Here is a 20,054-nt window from a genome sequence, read left to right as displayed (position 1 = left end):
GCAGTTTATATTTATCGATTTATATACATCTACAAGAAGTAAGAGTGCTGATTGGCTGACAAGCTGACTTGATTGGCTGAGGTGTTCCTGTGGAGAAAACAAAGCAGAATTTCCAGTGTATTACAGAAAAGGTTTACAAATTGAACATATTGTTCCGTTTTCCAGAGAATTGATGCCTGTGTATGATTGTCACTTTTAGAAAATGTCAAAAAGCCAAATTTGAAGGTCAATTCATTATTTTAAATTACTTTGTAGCTCTGGATTGAGAGCAAGTATTCCCTAATCTCAGAATAATAGAGACCCATAGCTGTTTTGTTTTGGATTTTGCCAGTGTGTGTTAGTTGAGTATAGTCTGTACATGTGCTAACCAACCAGCATCCTTTTTCACTGCAATATAAATGGTTGTGATTGTCTGAATTTTGTCATTCTTGTGTTTATCCTTGCAACTGATAGACAAAAACATTTAACAACACCTTTCTTTCTTTTCAACAATATTCAAGTTCTTTAAAGTCAAGTGACCATGTGAATAACAGTTTGGAAATGTTGACCATCAGTGCAAACACTAGGCTGAGATGGTCTAAATGTTCAGGTCATTGACTGATGGGGTAAGGTCCATATCAACTAGAAATTACCGTAACTGACTCTGAGCTGAGCTTCTGACCCAAAATTTCTGTGAAATGGATGCAGCCGAAACTGGAATTTTGTTTGATCAGATAAGGACCCATTAGGTCAAAGAAGGCACCATTAGATCAAAGAATGCAAGAGACGTTGTTATTACTGAGTTTGGAACGCTAAAGACAATGGATACAGCTTCAGTCTCCTTACCTAAGGAGGGATGCAAAGACTGTAAAGTTGAGAGAAGGTTAAATCAGCTGATTACGTAAATGAAAAAATTGTTTTGCTCGGAAAGGTCAAACAGATTGGACTGATACCAATAGAAAAACTTCTTTTAACTCATTCATGACATGGAAGTAGGTTTGGCTGCGCCAGCAATTAATGCCCATCCCTGACATCTTGGAACGGCAGTTAAAATTCAACTGCATCGCTGTTGGTCCGGAGGCAGATGTGAGCCAGACTATGAGAAGATGATAGAGTTCCTTTCTTCAAAGTGAGAAAAATTGGTCAATATTAGTTATTTTCTTTCACTAATTCCAATTTTTACGGAATTAAGATTCCACCAGCTGCCATGATGGGATTCAAACCGACACTTCCAGAATATCGGCCTGGGACCCTGGATTACAACTCCAGCAACATTACCAATATACCACTGTCTTCTCATAAGAACGAGATGTGACCTTGAAGATATGTAGGTCATGTAGATGTTTAGAACTGGAGGCCAAAGTTACACAATAGTTGGTCTACCGCTAAAGATGGAGTTGAAGACGAATTTCTTCTGAGTGTCATTCGTCTTTGGAGTTCTCTTCTAGTGATATCAAGGGATGCAGTTGAATAGACTCAAGGCTGAGGGAATCAAGGGTTGGGCACAAAAGTGAGGCAATTAAATTTGGGGCATGTTCAAGGGATCAGAATGAGAGGAGTGCTTGATTCAGAACAGATTGTGAGGCCGCAGGGCATAATACAGATAAGGAGAGGTGAGGCCATGAAGAGATTCAAAGTCAGGGTTGGGAATTTAAGCAGAAGCTGATGTTGATCAGCAAGCAGAGGGGTGATAGGGAAATGGGACATACTGTGAACTAAGATGCGGTGGCAGAATCTTGGATGATCCTGTGTTCACTGAGGGTGGAAAGTAGGAGACCAGTCAGGAGTAAAGTCAAATAGTTGAAGCTACAGCTAACAAAGTCTTGAATGAGAGTTTCAGCATTAGAATAATAGTGGGCTGAAAGCTCCCCACCCCACCCAACCCCATGGCAACAGCATTCCAACTCTCCCAACTATATGATACCCTCACAGTTCTCCTGAAAATTCATGCTGGCAGTAAATAGCCCTTAAAGTGGTCTTGGCAACTTCAAGCGCCTTATTTACAGTAAGTCCAGGAAGGCAGGTTGACCCAGGACTCTACCATCCCACCTAAAATTCCTTGTGGGAGACCATCAGGAAGGTGATCAGAGGAATTTTAAAGTATCTCCCCTCACAAACCCACTGACAGAGGACTGTAAAACCTGACCTTCTGTTTCCTGTTCTGCTTGCACATTGTCTCTTTACTTACCTGGGAGTCAATATCCATGTCCACTGGGCTGAGCATGTTGATTGTATGCCTGGCACCAGATTCCCAAGGCAACTGCTGTACTCAGAATTGGTTGCAGTCGAAGACTCCCAGGAGGCCAAAGGTACAGTTTAGTCCTCATTGTCCTGATTGCAATCCCGATGAGATACGACTCATGGGAGTCCTTGGCATGTGACCAACTGAAATGGGGAAGGTTCTTCTTCCAGGGCGCTAAACACAGTCGGAGACTTTATTGGTGACAGGCCGAGGCAAAGTCAAGGAGTTGGGGGAAGCGTACTAACCTTCAACGCACTGAGCCAACTCATCAACATCACCTTTCCACGAGGCAAAGTCTCACACGTGATTTACAACCATCTCAGTACCCACAGAACTATAATGGAAACAAATCTTCCTCAATCCAAGGGGACTGCCTAAAGAGAATCTGCAATGTGATTGGAGTTCTGTTATCACAGCTGAAGACATATTGGCTTCACATACACATCCCTACAGCACAAACTTGCAATTTCAGACATTATTTCCAAAGAGTAGGAATACCTGTATCACACACACACATTTTATGTTCTCCCCATGGGAATATTTTGGGTTGATATTACCGTCAAAGACTTATTTCTGACCACTTGCCAACTTCTGGGGCATCTAACATCCTTCTAAAGAAATTTACCTAGCTATTTGGAAGAATTGGAGACGTAGGGAAAGATCTGGGAAATAGGATTCAGGTAGACAGTCATCTCTTAGTGTAAGTGGCTTGGGTAGATTACAGAATGTTTTCTTTCATAATTATGCTCATTCCAACTATGCTCCAGGCTCCCAAATGTGCTGATGGATCATTGTTTACTGGGAAACATTCGCAAACAAGGATATCATGTACTTATAAAGGTTATTTCGACTATATTTTACAAGACAAGCCAAAAGAAACATATACTAGTATATATTTAATTGCTCCAAACTGGTGAAGGAAGGGAAATAAATCAGAAACACCAACAACCACCTATGCTTCTTGTTCATAAATGTGATATTTCCTCAGAAAGGCTCTTAATCTATCACACGTTCAGGTATTTTTACCACATCACTGATAATATGAATGCATAGGTAAGTATTAAGTCAGGGCTTCATAGTAACATGTTTTTTCTCTCTCTCCTTTCATCTCTTTCTCACTGTCAATCACTTGTTTGTCCTCCTCCCTCATTGTACATCCCTACAATGATGACTCAATGGCCCCTTGCATTGCCCTCTGTTCCTTTTGCTGCCAACCAGAAGCAAAATGAGAGAGAGGGAGGCATTAAAAAAAAGCTGCAGCAGAATGGGGTTAAAATTGTTACAGAGATAGTAGGAACTGCTGATGCTGGAGAATCTGAGATAACAGGGAGTAGAGCTGGATGAGCACAGCAGGTTAATGCTGCTTGGCCTGTTGTGTTCATCCAGCTCTACACACTGTTATCTGCAGCACAATGGATATTTTTTAAAAGCATGGAACAGAATAAGTGTGCAGGTGCAGCAAACAATTAAGAAGGCAAATAAAATTTTTATTTCTAGATGGTTGGAGTTTGAAAATAAGGAAGTCTTCTTACAACTTATCGAGGTGTGAGGATGCAGCGGGAGCTCTGGGACAGAATGAATGTGCTGGCATTCGAGGCAGCTTTCTTTGATATTCATGAGACCAATACCTGAATGAAGGGACTGTCTTATTCAGAATGGCTAAACAGGTTGGAACTTTGTGCATTAAGGTTCAGAAGAATGAGGGGTGACCCTATTAAAAGATACAAGAGTCTGAGGAATGTTGACAAAATGAGAAGATGTGGGGAAATCTCACACTAGGGCATGTAGTTTTGAATAAGAAGACACTCATCTGAGATGCAAAGTAATTTCTTTGCCCAGATGGTAGTGAATGCCTGGAATTCCTGATGCAAGATTTGTGGAGACTAGATCACTTTGATTATTTAAAGAGGCTTTTGAAATATCAGGGAATTGAGGGCAATGATGAGCTGACACTGAAGAGGAGTTGAGGCCTGGGCCAGATCAGCCATGAACTTATTGAATGGTGAGCCAGCCTCAAAGGGCCGAGGAGCCTATTTCCTGCTCCTTACGTCCAATACCATAACTGCGTGTTTGTGAAGGCTGTTTGTTGTGATCAGTGAAGTTAAAGTAAAATCTTGCACTTGGCACTATTGACAAGGTGGGCCTTTGCTGTGAGCTTGCTCCATTGGTAGCCACACTCATGTCTAAACTTATCAAATTAAGTACATGATTAAACTGCCCTTCAAATCTGTCAGGAGAAGGAGAGAGAATGAGCATTTGGATCAATACAAACTGATCAGAGTGTCGGCTTGGATTTTGACATGCCAGGTCATAGCTACAGACCCAGTTGAATTTGTGGAAAATTAGGTCTTGCTCTGCAGGAATCCAGAACTAGGGGACAGTTCAAGAGATCTCCCTTTGAAGTTGTGTCGCGGGGAGGGGGGGGTGGTGAGGAGCTGAATTTTTCACCCTTTTCTGTCTCTCTCAAGCCAATGAAATTCAGTTCCACAAAAAGTATGGAGGCGCCATTAAATTTATTCAGGACCAGGTTAGGTAGACTTTTCATAGCCCAGGGCTATGAGGACAGACAGAAAATGTCCACAACCAGATAAGCCATGGACTTATCAAATGACGGAGTGGGACGAAAGGAGAAGGATTAGATTGTTCAATCCTAAGTCACAATGCAACATTCCAACACTTCTTCAGAAAATCCCAGGGATCACTGTTTTTCACCGTGTATATAAACAACCCAGGTGAAAGAATGAAGAAACCATATATGCAAGTGACACCATCTTCGGTAGAATGGTAAATGATGCAGATGGGAGGGGAAAGCTGCAGAGACTGCGTCCAATTTAATGTGGTTGGCAAAACTACGGCAGATGGAGACGTGGAAAAGATCAGAATATTTTCTAAATGGCGAGAAGCAAGGAACTGTGGATGAACGGAGATTTAGAAGGCACAACTACAAAAGATACTTCAAAAATATTCATAAACAGATCCAAATAAAATCTAGAAAGCTAATGGAATGTTGGCCTTTGTCTGAAAGTGAACTCGATTATGAATGAAAGTAACAAATACTGTAGATGCATTAAAACTCAGGATGGACTCCATCTGGAGTAACTGTATTCAGTTGTTCACTGCATCTCAGGAAGGAACTAGTAGCCTTGGCAGAGATGCAGTGCAGATTCACAAGAATTATTTCATAACCTGCAATATTTCATAAACTGGAACATTTCATGAACTGGAATACTTGAACAGAAGAGACGCAGAATGCTGAGGCACAGAGGGACCTCTGTTTTGAAGAAGGGTCATTAGACCCAAGCTGTTAACTCTGATTTCTCTGCACAAATGCTGCCAGACCTGCCTCGTTTTTCCTGCGATTTCTGTTTTTTTTATTAGATTCCTGATTTCCAGAATCGGCAGTTCTTTCACTTTTTGTTGAGAGATCTGTAAGTGTCCTTATAAATGATTAACAAAAAGTCAGCACGCAGGCACAGTAAAATAAAACTAGGAAGGCAAAGGGAATTTTGACTTTTATGCAAGGGTATAATATATAAATGTTGGGAAGTCTTGCTACAACTGTACAAGATGATGGTGACATTTCATCTAGAACACTGTGTACAATATTTATCTCCTTAATTACTGCATTGGAAGCAGTTCAGTACTAGTTCACTGGGCTTGATCCCTGGGGTAAAGGGGATATCTCATAAGGAAACATTGAGCGGGTTGAACCGATACTCATTGGCATTTCGAAAAATAAGAAGTGATCTAATTAAAACATAAATACTTCTGAAGGGGGTTTGCAAGCTAGATGCTGACAGGATGTTTCACCTGGTGGATCCGGGGGGCAGAGTTCCAAACTAAGAAGGAGCAGAGCATTTCAGATGGAGGTACGGAGGAACTTCCCCTCTTGGCGGGTCTGTGGCATTTGGAATTCTCTGCTCCAGAGCAGGTAGATCATTGAATCTGTTTGAGGTCGGGCTAGTCATGTTTTTGATTGATAAGGGAGTTAAGGGTCATGGGGGAACAAGGTTAGTAAAGTTGAGACCATGGTCTTATTTATTGATTAAAGTAGTTCGAATGGTCCACTGCTGATGATATTATACCAGGACTGAAAAGATCTAAACACAAGGAGACATTGCATAGACTAGGTTTTTCATTCCCTTGAGTCAATAATGTTAAGGGCTGATATTTTTGAGATGTTTGAACTGATTAAAGTATTCAGCAGGGTAAATAGAGAACCCAGACCTACTAATGGATCAATCCAGGGCATGAGGGCAATTGGTTTAAAACTACAGCCAGGTCCTCAGGGGAGATGTCACAAAGCACTTGATCATACAAGGGGTAGTGATAAATCTGGAACACTCCCCAGTTCAAGATCGGAACAACTAAGACTGATAGATCTTTCACTAGGTAAGGTTACTGAGACTTGCGGAACTGAGGTGGAGGGATGGCATTAAGGTAGAGATCACCCATTATCCAATTAAGGGGCAGAATGGCCTCCTCCTGTCCCTAATCTATGAATGTCATAAATTTGCCAAGTCTCTCTTTCAACCATGGCAACACTTTGAATAAGTTGAGGTGAAAGTCGCGGGCATGTTTCTTGTCTGGGTTCACAGTATCGCACACATTAATAACTCCCCAACTTACAACGCCCACCTGTAGAATATAGGAAAACACATGTTAGAATTACACACTGAAACTGCATATTATACAAAATCACAGCATGGTTACAGTTTAGGAAGTGGTCATTTGGCCCGTAGTATCAGTACAAGCTCTCCAAGTGAGCAGTTTCCTAAGTGCCATTATCCCCACTTTTCCCATTAGCCCTGTATGTGGTTCTTTTTCAAAAAAAAAGCTAATTCTCTTTGAAAGCCTTGAATGAATGTGCCTCCATCACAATTTCAGAGCACTCCAGATGCCAGTAACCACTCATTGCATCATAAAGTTCCTCTTCATTTCTGGCTTCATTTATTTGCAAATTACCTTAAATCTGTGTTCTACCCTCAAATCTTCTATAAATTGGAGCAGTCTATGTCATCCTGCAGCCATGTCTTTGTAATTGTTACTATGGAGATTGTAACGAGGTCAGCCAGCTGGGCCTCATAGAACATGAGTTCCATGACTGGACTAAATTAACAGCCCCAATCAAGAAGCCCTGGCTGACATAAAAAAGGTCATGCCCTGACCCTGCATGAGGCAGCATTATGGTCAAGGAGTGTACATTTGTAAATAAAGGATGACTTGGTGACAGGATGCTGGCCTCTGTCAAGTTATTTCAGGTACAAGATCATATTTATTTCTTTTTAAGCTCTCAGTTAATCTGTTTTGTTTTGAATGAGTTTATTCAGATATAGAGCTTTTAATACAGTACCTTTCTTAATCCTGCAACATCCAATTTTACCTTTTGATTTAATTTTAGATTTGTCCTCTCTATCCCTTCCTGTTAAGGTCTGTTCATTGTCTTCCATATAAACTACCTTTCTCTCATGCCTTGACTTTACTCTTTGATTTTAAAATCTTCTGAAATTTGATCCATTGCCCTCGCTTATTGCAACACACAAACATATCCCTAAAGGGAAACAAAGAATCTGCAGGAACTGTAAAACACACCTGAATGAATCGTCGTTTTTTCTCCAAAAATAAGGCACCCCCTGAGTCACCTGCAAATCAATATGGCAAGATGTGACTAAACACAGTTTTTTTTTGAAAGAAATTGAAACATTGAATTGAAGACCCTCACAACACTTTTGTACCTGTGCTGGTTCGATGAAAGAGTCATCCAACTTTGCTGTCACTCTCTTGTCTTTCCCTATATCCCTAAAAATTGCCCATTCAAATGTTTACCCAATTCCCCCGTTTGAAAATTGCGTGTGAATCTGCCTGCACTGCCCTTTCGAGCAGCACTTTCCAGATCACAGCTCATAGATAGAAAAACATTCTGTTCAACTTCTCCCCGATTTCTTGCTAATTATTTAAACTTGTATTGTCTGGCTGCCAGTGGAAACAATTTCTTCCTGATGGTTGATCCTTCACACAAATGCACAAGCACCAATACAGAGGTACAGATATAAGCACACTCACAGAAATACATGCAGACACAAGGGTGGCAGTCACACATGCAAGCACATTCACTATGAATACCTAAATGGCCACAACCACAGGGGTATATGCATGCGGGTATATGCATGCAGGCACATGCATACAGACAAACACATAGCAACAGAGACACTCAAAAAGACAGATAGAGATGAGTACACAAATGCACAAAAGTACATGTGCAGATCTACATGCAGAAACAGATAGAGTCACAAACAAACACACAATAAAACAGTCAAAGTGCTGAGGTTAAATTACTGAGCCATATACCTTTGCAGGAAACCTCCTCAGCTGTAGGTTCTTGTCCTCCAGTGCAGAGAAATCTGTCTGTTACCACTTTCTGCACATCTGTAACGCGTTTGTATGCATCAGCATGGAGTGCATTTGCCTCACAGGCCTCTCTCAGCTAAGTGGTGAGGCAAAAACAGTGAAAGTACAAACAAGAACACATCAGCAGAACACCTTGACTGACATTCCCAATTTTTAGACTTGAATAAAAAGCTGTGGCTTCAGTGAGGTGATAATTGCCAGTTTTAAGCATTGTGGATACAAAAATGAAGGAAAGACTGGGAAATGCAGGGTTACAGGGATGGGATAGGTCTGGGTGGGATGCTCTTCGGATGGTCACTGTGGACTCAATGGGCCAAATGGCTTCCATCCACACTGTAGGGATTCTATGATCTATGAGCAAACTCTATAGGTCTGAAAGCTGCTGTGCAGACTGAAACAGCTTTAATGTTTGGAGACCAGCATCGCGCAATTTCAGGTCTTCAAAATCACTTGCTTTTATTTAAGTACCTTAGACCCCTGCATACGGATGTAGACCTCAGCAGAAGACAGTGAGTGTTCGCTGTCAGGCAGGAGGGAATGGCAGGTGGGAACCAATTTGACATCTCAGTTTAGTGACTGCATCCTCCTCCACATATTGGGCTTTATAATGGGCTGTGCCCTTAGCCAGGATCAATAGAGACTGCTGGAATATAGACTTAGCAACTTTACCTTTTACGATCAATCTCCCAACTATTTACAGAATAAGGCTGAGCATGATTCATAGACCCAGAGATCTACAGCACAGCAAAAGGCCCTTCAGCTCATTGACTATGTCCTTGTCAAAAGTACCCATCTAACTATTGTAATCTCATTTTCCAGCTCTTGGTCCATAGACTTGTGTGCCATGGTATTGAAAGTATACACAGAGTCACAGTTATACAGCACAAAACAGACCCTTTGGTCCAAATTGTTCTTGTTGACCAGAAATCCTAAATTGATCTAGTGCCATTTGCCAGCTTTGACCCATAACTCTCTAAACCCACCTTATTCTCTAACCATCCAGAAGCCTTTTAAATGATGTAATTGCACCAGCCTCCACAACTTTGGTCTGGCAATTCATTCCATACACGCACCACCCTCTGTGAGAAAAGTTGCCCCTCAGGTCCCTTTTAAATCTTTCCCTCACCTTAAACTTATGCCCTCTAGTTTCAGACTCCCCACTCTTGGGGGAAAAAAAATTCTGCCTGCTCACCTATTCACATCTGAATATCTTTTAAATGTTATGACAGTTTTTGCCTCTACCACAGTGAGTTCCGGATTCCCTTAACCCTCCGGGCAAAAAACATCGTCCTCACATCCCCTTTAAATCTTGTGCCCCTTATCATATACCTGTGCCCCAGTCAATGATCCTTCCACCTAGGGGACAAACTCCATCCATTCTATCCTACCTATGCCCTTCATAACTTTGTATATCTCAATCATATCTCCTCTGTTGCGAGGAAAACAATCTATCTGTCCAAACTCACGTCATAACAGAAACCCTCCAAACCAGGCATCATCCTCATGTCAATCTCCCATGTACCCTGTTCAGTGCAATCACATCCCTCCTATAATGTGGCTTCCAAAACTGCACATGATACTCTACTCGTGGCACAATGTGTTATAACATTTCCAGCATCATGTGTTCTTAAACTATATGCCCCAGCTAATAAAGGCAAGTATACCATTAGCCTCCTTAACCACTTTATCTACATTTCCTGCTGCTTGAGACTTGACACAGAATCATTTGTCTCTGTCCAGTCTGTTGCTAATCTGTAATCTAATCAAAGATTATCATCTTTGAAGGGTATGTGGGCTACATGCACTGCAGGGCAACATAAGTTTCAATTGACATCATGGTTCACTAGACCTTATGAAAAGACACCTCTTCAAGAGGGGATCCCTAGGAATAGCAAGGTTTCACATTACTAGGGATGATGGAGGTATCACTTACAGCATCAGACGTCTTAATCTTGACCACAGCCTCTGACTCCAACCTGCTCTTGTCGCGTTTCACAAAAATGGCTGGGACTGGCTTGGTTTTCGGTAATAGCTCCCTGTCTGCACAGAAGAAGGTAATTGATTCAGTGTGGCCCAGTCAACAGGCCTGTCAGACCCAGAGGAGTTTGTAAAGTCCTGCTCCTCACTGCCCAACCAGATCACAGCATGGGTCAGTTGTCAGGGTCAGCGAAGACCGTGTTATTGTCTCTCCAGAAGCTAGTCAACTACAGCATTAGTCAGTCACAAAGTGAACCATGCACAGAATGAACAAGTTGTCGGAAAAGTCACTTCAAAAGCAATAAAGTCCCAATCCATTTCTGATGAAGTCGTCTAGGCCCGAAATGTCAGCTTTCCTGCTCAACGCAAGTCAGTTTCAGTTTAAGTCCATTACACTATGCATGAGGTAAGAGTAAAGTCACCATATTCCAGACAACCACAGGGCTGCTCTTTCATCAGAAAGGGATGGCTGACAGTGGTTTAACCTGAGGATCACCATGCCCCAAGCAACTCGTGAGTTGTGAAGGTGGCAGCATCAAGGTAATGTCAGCTGGTGCTGGAATTGAACCCACGCTGTTGGCATCACTGCAGCACAAACCAGCTGTCTGAGCTAACCAGTTATAGTGTTTAAATGGCTCACCATCTAGTGTCTAATTTTGCTTGAACAATTTTCTGCAAGCTTGCCAGAACAATCTTAAGTAGACTGCTTAAGTGAAGGAATCCTTCATCAAACATACTCTGGCACTCAGTCATAAGTTTGACAGTAAGTTACATTGTTCACATGTACCATGATCACGACAGGTTGTTCCTGGGAATGGTCTTCGGATGGCTCTTGTTGTTTCTCTTGTGCATGGTAAACAGATCGATCGACTGAAACAAACAGATTATCATTGAAAGGATTGTTGAATATTCATCAATATCAGGAGAGATTGCTATTGATGATACAAATCGATAAGCAGCTACACTGGAATATTCATGGTTTTAGTTGGAGAATTCCATGCCTGCTCTCGCTCATTTGGTTTATTGGGTCTAGTGAAAGGTATCTCTCACTCTTTCTCCCGCTGTAAACAATGCAAATCAAATTCCTAAAAATGTCATTCTTCCTGGAAAACATTCTCAAATTTAACAAACCAAACTTTTATGTTGAAATACATCTCATCCTTCAATCTTCACAAAAAACAGGTTCAAGAATATGACACTCCTGCAATAAACTTTCAAAAGGAATATTTTACTCTAGCGTGCATGAAGATTCAACACTTGATAATATAGATTTATTTTATGTGATCAAGAAGAATATTCTGATACAGATTGTACATTCTGACTGTTCTATACTTTACACTGGAAAATTGTTAGAAGTAGTGGACATTATTATGGTTGACCTGATTAGACTACTATTTATTCATGTTATGAAATGTGTTTCAGTAAAATTTACATAATTGACCATTATCACAACAAGACTAATTGGGAATAAATAATGTTACTTAGTAATATTTGGTCGCTTGTGGTTTTGAAATATTAATGTAGATATACAAATGTCTAAAACTATTGCATAAACACAATAAGGAATACAATATGAAATTCTGAGCAAGGGTGCAAAATAAACACATAAAAGTCTGTAAGTATGTTGGTACATGTGAATGTACATCAGAAAATCTGGACCTTTCATTCCCACAACTGAAGCCTGTCACTTGTATCATTTTTTGAATTACTGTCAAACAACACAAAACCCATTTCTATTCTAATTCATACATGCATACATTTGTAAATAGGCCATGTGGCTTTTCCAGCCTGCTGTATCATTCAATAAGATCATGGCTATTATATTTGTGTTTCAAATTCCACATTCCCAATCTACCTTTGATTTTCTTGCTGAAAAAAATCAATCTAGCTACTTGTCTGCCTTTGAGCCAGAGAGTTCCAATGTCTCACAACCCTCAAAGAGAAAAATAAATTCTCCCCAATCTGTCCTAAAAAGAAGACTCTTAATTTTTTAAATAGAGCTACCTAATTTTTCATCTCCAACCAAACCAATCGTACACCCTGGTCTCCTGAATCAAGGTCATCTGTAGCTATTGCAACAATGCTCGCATTGCCTAACAGTGCCATCTCTCTACCTTTAACTAGCTTCCCATTCTTCTTGAATGTCAAATATCCATCAATTTTCAGAGCCCAAAACTTCTCATCGTGCAGCCATGTCTCCATAACTAATATCAGATCACATTTACTTGTTTTTCAATGTGCACAATAAATGGATACAATGCACATTCCAGTACAGAGCTTTTAATTCTGTCTTTTTGTTCTCATTATAATGCCTAGTCTTGACCGTTTGTGTATTTTTAGGTTTATTATCTCTGTCTATTCCTGTCATTTCCTGACCTTCATTTTCCATATTATTATTTTTGCTCTCCCTTGATCTTTTACATCAATTCCTTGATCTTCCACCCCATTGTTTAGTTTATACTCCTCTCCATATTCACTAGTTTTATGATATGCTAGAAGACTGTTCCTAGCATGATACAGGTATATTAAATCCCTAAAATAAGGACTCCAGTATTGACTTTAGTGCCACATGAACTGGTACCCATTTCTCCCACATTAGTCACTAAGTTGTTTATTTACTTTGCTAATTTTAAGAGTCCCTCTGCAAATCGGCATACAGCTTGTTACCTTTGAGGTTCTGCTCTTCAATTTGTTGCCTAGCTGCTCACACTGTCAAAGCAGAACATTTCTCGCTGTTTTATGTCTTTGATACTTACATGGGCCAAGATGTCTCCCATTCCTAATTCTTGTCCAGCCCTGAGCAGATGTCCTAAATCCTAGCACTGGGGGGGGCAAGATAAACTTCTGGATGTTAAGAAAACACACTTTCATTCCCAAAAATATATATGTATGAATCAAGGGCACTTGGCTCTTTGAACATGCTGCTCAATTCGGTGTACCTCAACACTGCTTCCCTGCGCTATCCCTATATCTCTAAGTCTCTTGGTGTTGGAAAATTCATTCAATGGAATAAGGGGGAATGAAATCAGGAAAATACTGACTAGACTTTGCGTATTCACTTTAAATCAGCGATATATGAGGGGATCCTTTAAAGTGATAAAAAAGAGTTAGGGGCTTGACAAAGTTAAATGGAGAAGATATATTTCAAACACTGTTCAGGCCCAAGAGAACAGACATCTTGGCTAAGGAGCCAAACTTGGACCCACATCAGGTCAAATCTTTTACACAAAATGTGATCAACATTGGAACGTGTCTGCATATAAGTAATGGAAATCAAAGCATAAGATACTGTCCTAGAGTCTGCTCCATGTGTTAATACAACAACCAAGTGCAGTGAAGGGAGGAGAGTCATAGGTTCTTCTCTGGACAGGAAAATTAAGATGGACTAAATGGCTTCTCCGAATGGCAAATATTCACAGAATAAAGACACAAGTTACCTGCTTGTTTCTGAAAAGTTTATTTTTTTCTTCATTTTAAGCAATGCCACATCATAGTCGTAAAATTGGGAGATTTTCTCATCCAGAAGCCCTGATAGATTGTACTGTGGATGTAGGTACACATCTTCCACACGATTAAGGCGAAATCTATCACCTGCAGATTTGGATCGGGAGAAACATAAACATTCTTCATAAGTGAATATTTTAAGCTTACACCCACTCACTCTCTTGCCCCTCAAGGCATTCCCACCATTTCACAATTTCCAAAGCTCCACTACTGGTATCTTCTGCTTTTGGTGCTGTAAGTTAGAGAGGAACTCCCTCTCAAAATGTCTCCAACATTTCTCCCCCTATAAGTTGCTCAGGAAAAGCTACCTCCTTGATTCAGCTTCTTGTCACCTGTCCCAACATTCCTTCACAAGACGTGGGTGTCAAAGCCATTGCTTCTATGAAGTGCCAAAGGAAATGATGTTGCTCCTGCTGTATAACACCTTAAAAATAAGGTAACTCTACCATGAAACCCCTTCCTCTGAGAACCCCATTGCAAAACTCTCCTCAGAACCCAAGTGTTTGTTAATGCTTTGGTCTGGCCCCTCCTCTTCATCTCTTCTTTCACTTCCTGCTTTAATTGTTTCCCTCTGTCTCTCGCTACCTCGCTCTCGCTCTCTTTGCCACTGCCTTCCAGGTCGAGGGAGTTTTAGGCTAGTGAGAAGCATCTCGAATGCTGTCTTTGCATTCAAGGAGCTACATAAATGCAGATCAAGGAATGTGCGTCTGCTTCATGATGTGATTGCAACTGTCTTGAGTGGGGGAACCTGAAACAGAATCTGTGCAACTCTGGACCAATGTCATTCAGGCAGTGGGCTGCTATTTACAATCTAACTGATGGTAGCTACTCACCTCATCTAAGATGAGCCACCCTTGGGGTTAGTAACACAAAGAAGACGGTCTGTCCTTGAATGTTGCAAAAGTAAAACTCAATGTGGCGAGCACACAGTACTCATGTATCTAGGTAAAGTTTAATACTTTGCTACTTTTCAATTCTATCACTGTAAACATAAAGCCTGGTGTGTGGTTTGCTTTTTTATAACTGCTAATATGTGGTACATTCTGAGTGATTGGTACAGTTGTAATTGGAGGTCTCATTGTCCCTCAAATTCTTGACCCCACCTGGATTTGCATGCAATAAGTGACCTTGCTAATCGTTCTTTCAAAATCTCCTAACTCACATTAAACAGTGTTTAATCCCAAAACCAGTCCAACCTGTCTCTGCCTCCCTAACCGGTTCTTCCTCTCACCCATCCCTTCCTCCCACCCCAAGCCGCACCCCCAGCTACCTACTAACCTCATCCCACCTCCTTGACCTGTCCGTCTTCCCTGGACTGACCTATCCCCTCCCTACCTCCCCACCTACACTCTCTCCACCTATCTTCTTTACTCTCCATCTTCGGTCCGCCTCCCCCTCTCTCCCTATTTATTCCAGTTCCCTCTCCCCATCCCCCTCTCTGATGAAGGGTCTAGGCCCGAAACGTCAGCTTTTGTGCTCCTGAGATGCTGCTTGGCCTGCTGTGTTCATCCAGCCTCACATTTTATTATCTTGGAATTCTCCAGCATCTGCAGTTCCCATTATCTCTTAAACAGTGTTCACATGCTTTTGCTAAATATTTGACTGTTCTCTACCATTATTAAAACCTTCCTGCAATTTGTTGCAGTTCTGCCCTGTGGTAATTAATTTCCCTCCAATTTAGAAATTGTGCTTTTGATTCCAAAATCACAAATCATTGTAAAGAGCAGGTTTTCTGACATTTGAACCTTGTGGAACAACGCTACCCAATTTTCTGTGACACTGAATAACTATTCTTTACTCTCATACTCTGCTTTCTGTCTTGGAGCCAGTTAGGAAGACCAGAGAATGCTCCAAAATTCAAGAATTCTGATTTTGTCTTCCCCCAACAGTCTTATTCTCAACAGCACTGAGGTGGTGTTTTGACCTTTGGGATGGCCTGTGGGTGCATATCCTTAGAATTATAGCCCCAAGCTCTGGACCAAATATGGCTGGACTACCGCTGTGGTCAACCCTTTACATTGGGCAAATTTTCCTTATGTAATATTCAGTCTTGCCCATCAACAAATCTGAGAACTATTAGCAAACATAGTTTATCGCGAAACTAGAAAGATTAAGATTAGTTTTTGGAGATTTGAGAAAGGATGGTAGGACATTAGCAGTGTTTGCTTCTGGGCAGATGGGGTGTCTAGCAGGCAGTTTTGAAGTTACCGTCATAAGGTCACAGAGTTATACTGCACCTAAGAGGTCCTTTACCCATCGAGTCTGTGCCAACCTACCTACACCAATCCCACCTTCCAGCACTTAGTCCATAGCCTTAAAAGTTTTGACATTTCAAGGGATCATCCATGTAGTTTTCATTAAAATTTTGAGGTTTCTCACCTCTGCTGTCCCCCTAGCCAGAGAATTCCAGATTCCCACCTCGCTCTGGGTGAAAAAAATTTTCCTCAAATACCCTCTCAATCTCTTTCCCTTCACTTTAAAACTGCGGCCCTTTTGACTAAGGGAATTTTTTTTTGCCTATCCAGCCTGTCCATGCCCCTCAGTATCTCATACACCTCAATCAGATCTTCCCTCAGCCTTCTCTGCTCCAAAGAAAACATTCTGAGTTTACCAAATCTCTTTTCACGGCAAAAATGCTCCATTCGAAGCAACGTCCTGGTGTATCTTGTCTCTATCAACTTCAGGGCAATCACATCCTTCCCATGGTGAGCAGAATTCCACACAGCACTCTAGCTGTGGCCTAGCTGAAGTGCTCCCTAGTGCATGAACATCTTCACCTTTAAACATTGGAAGGAGGTCATTCAGCTTTTCATGTGGTTGGGTGATGAGAAGTGGAAAGAAAACCCTTACCAACTTGCACTGTAATCTTTTCGATGTCCAACTTAGACTGCACTTCTTTCAAGCAATGAGCAGCTGTCAGGACCCACTGTGGGGACACGATGGCTCCACTGCAACTACCGACGCCCTGCATGGTGAAAAGAGCACCACTCATTACTGGTCCTCATTGGCAAGGTGAAACAATGAGCCTTTGAGATGGACAGGTACAGATGAATGAAAAGGCACAGACAATAGAGGAGTGGATTGCATGAAAGGATGAGGGAGCAGTGAAGAGTACACACAATATTGAGGTGCGGGTCAAGAAGGCAACGGATCACGAGTAGACCATACGCCTGCCCAAGCCTGCTCCATCATCCAAATTGCTCATAGCTGATCTTACATCTTAACTCTAAATTTTCAATCTCCATTAGTTTGTCTAATCTTCAATGGTATGTTGCTTGACCTCGAACTGAGTAGTTATCTAGCATATGTCAGAGGGTCCTTTTGAGTCAACTACATTGTTGCAAGCCAGACCACAGAATGTGAAAGACTTCACCTGAAGAAGTTTCTCTTTACCTTAGTCTTAAAATGACCTGCCTGCTGTCGCATGTCTATAGCCCAGGCTGTGTTGCATTTGAAAAAGGACTGCTTCAGTATCTGAGAGTCAATATACGGTGCTGAACCTCGTGTAATCATCAATTTCCCCACTCTGTTACAATGCCACACAACACTAAGGAAGATGCAATCAGTACAAAGACAGGATTTCAACTCCACAAGGACTGTGCAGTCGTCCTTCTTACCGATACTGTCATGGACAGAGGTATCTAAAGCAGGCGGACTGATGACAATGAGGTCATACTGTATTTGCTCCTCTTGTTGGTTCCCTCAGCACCAATCGCAGACCCAGTCTAGCAGCTATATCCTTTGGGACCCGACCAGCTCGATCATTAGTGGTCCTGCCAGTTGCTCTTGGACATGAACACTGAAGACACCAACTAGAGTACAATTTGTGCCTTTGCTACCCTCAGTGCTTCCTCCAAATGTTGTTCAACATGGAGGAGTACTAATTCATCAGCCTAGGGAAGATGGTGCGGCGTAATCAGCAGCACGTTTCCTTGTCTATGTTTGACCTGATGTCACGTAACTTCTTGGGCCAGGAGTCAATGTTGAGGACTCCGAGGGTAATTCCTTCCCAACAGTATATCACTCTGCCACTATCTCTGCTAGGCCTGTCCTGCAGGTGGGACAGGACATACCTGTCCTCTCTTGGATGTTACCTGTAAGGCATGATTCCAGGAGTATGACTATGTCAGACTGTTGCTCGACTAGTCTGTGGAACAGCTCTCCCAATTTTAACACTAGCCTCCAGATGCTGGAAAGGAAGTTGCTGCAGGGCTATGTTTGCTGTTGTTGCTTTCAGTGCACAAGTCAAGGCTGGGTGGTCAGTCCAATCACATTTCTTTGAGATTTTCTAAGTGTTTGATATTACTGAACGGCTTGCTAGGCCTTTTCAGAAGGTAGTTAAGAGTCAACCACATTAATGTGAGCCTGGAGTCACGTACAGGCTAAGGATGCTACTGAGTTTCTCCAGCACTTTCTGTTTGCCTTAGTAATTCTGTTGTTGCCTCTATATTGCTGGACTGCCCTAAGTTGTCAAATATGGGTAGATTCCCAATATTAACAGGAGTTAGATTTTCAGAAATAATCACGCTTTTGGAAAAGAGGAAGGAAATTTTATTTGTAAAATCCTGGGAAAACATTAATTTCCAGGAGTTTTCATGGCATAAATGGATATTAAAGATTCAACAGTATCCCCATTGTGATGAGCTAGTTGTATTATTGCTAGATTATAATCGAGAGACCCAGGCAATATTCTGGGTGGAATGTGAATTCAATGAATCTCTGGAATCAAGAAACTAATGATGACTATTGTCAATTGATGGAATACTCTCCAGTTTCCTGCACAAGCAAAGCAGCCACTTGAAAAGCACCACGTCCACAAATGTTTACTCACTCCACCACCAGCGCTCAATAGCAGCAATGGACCAAGATGCACCATTACAATCTACAAGGATAAGGGCCGCAGACACTTGAAACACTACCACCTGTTCCTATCATGTTCCTATCATGTTCCCTTCAAGATACATAATGTGTCGATTTTTAAATATATTGCCTTTTCCTTCAATATCACTGGGTCAAAAATCCTGAAACTTCCTCTTTGATGTGCATCAGATGGACTGCATCAGTTCAAGAAGGCAGCTCAGCACTACCTTTTCAAGGACAAATAAATGTTGGCCCAGTCAGTGGCCCCTGCATGACTTTTAAATGATTTTTTAAAAATGCTTTGTCAGGTTAACTTAAACACTTCCTAATACAGGAACAAACCACCCTGCAAGGAGATTGGGACGAGAATATTTCTGCGATAGAGTGATAAAATGTATCAAGACCCTGATAATATCCTAATGTTTCCGTCATTATGTGTAAAACCTACAGGAATTTCCATGAGAACATGCCAGGGGTGTCTCTTCCTGAAGGAATTCTCGGAATTTTCATCAGCAACTCCACACAAATCGCCAATTTGGGTAAGGTCTGCAGAAGTACAGAGATGCAGCACATGTTATTACAGCAATCACCAAAGCAAGATTAATAAAGATGCTTAAGAGGTGTCACAAACCAAACTGTCACAGAAGTCAGTAAATATCACTACATACAATTGTAATTACTACTCAATCACTCACATACTCAGCAGCAATCAGTATTCAACCATTCATGCACCCAATATTCAACTATAACCATGTCCACTAGTAACTAGGACACAACCATTCCCACACTCCACAGTAAAAGTACTCAGCTACTCCTAAACTTAACAGTAACATGTTCTCATCTACTTCTGTTCTCAATAGTAATTACTATTCGACCATTTCTGCAACAATAACTGGAACAACAACACCCAGGCTTTGGCTTCTAAGTGACAAGTAACATTTGTGCCACCCATTTGCCAGGCAATAACAATGACAATCTCCAGCAGAGAACCTAACCATTGCCCATTGACATTTCATAGTCTCACTGTTGCTGAATCCCCCATTATCAACATTCTGGGGACTAGAACAAACCAGAAATTGAACTG

At 41.5% G+C, this 20,054-nt stretch overlaps 1 protein-coding gene across 2 annotated transcripts in view; it reads right to left on the bottom strand.

Moving 5' to 3' along the window:
- Nucleotides 1–5,716: 5,716 nt before the first annotated feature.
- LOC125446489 (complement factor B-like) overlaps nucleotides 5,717–20,054 on the bottom strand; it is a 43,284-nt gene continuing 28,946 nt past the window's right edge. For both annotated transcript variants that reach the window (XM_048520098.2, XM_048520099.2), the window contains 8 exons: nucleotides 19,419–19,516; nucleotides 16,961–17,075; nucleotides 14,044–14,197; nucleotides 11,394–11,476; nucleotides 10,563–10,669; nucleotides 8,570–8,705; nucleotides 7,814–7,863; nucleotides 5,717–6,859 (listed from right to left, as the gene is read on the bottom strand). In XM_048520098.2, the coding sequence (XP_048376055.2) occupies nucleotides 6,713–6,859; nucleotides 7,814–7,863; nucleotides 8,570–8,705; nucleotides 10,563–10,669; nucleotides 11,394–11,476; nucleotides 14,044–14,197; nucleotides 16,961–17,075; nucleotides 19,419–19,516 (890 nt within the window). In that variant the 3' untranslated portion in view covers nucleotides 5,717–6,712. The remainder of the gene's footprint in view (nucleotides 6,860–7,813; nucleotides 7,864–8,569; nucleotides 8,706–10,562; nucleotides 10,670–11,393; nucleotides 11,477–14,043; nucleotides 14,198–16,960; nucleotides 17,076–19,418; nucleotides 19,517–20,054) is intronic.

The sequence above is a fragment of the Stegostoma tigrinum genome, chromosome 34 (assembly GCF_030684315.1).
Source record: "Stegostoma tigrinum isolate sSteTig4 chromosome 34, sSteTig4.hap1, whole genome shotgun sequence".
Lineage (NCBI taxonomy): Eukaryota > Metazoa > Chordata > Chondrichthyes > Orectolobiformes > Stegostomatidae > Stegostoma > Stegostoma tigrinum.
Note: the sequence above shows the minus strand (reverse complement) of the source record. Positions and strands in the feature narration are given on the sequence as shown.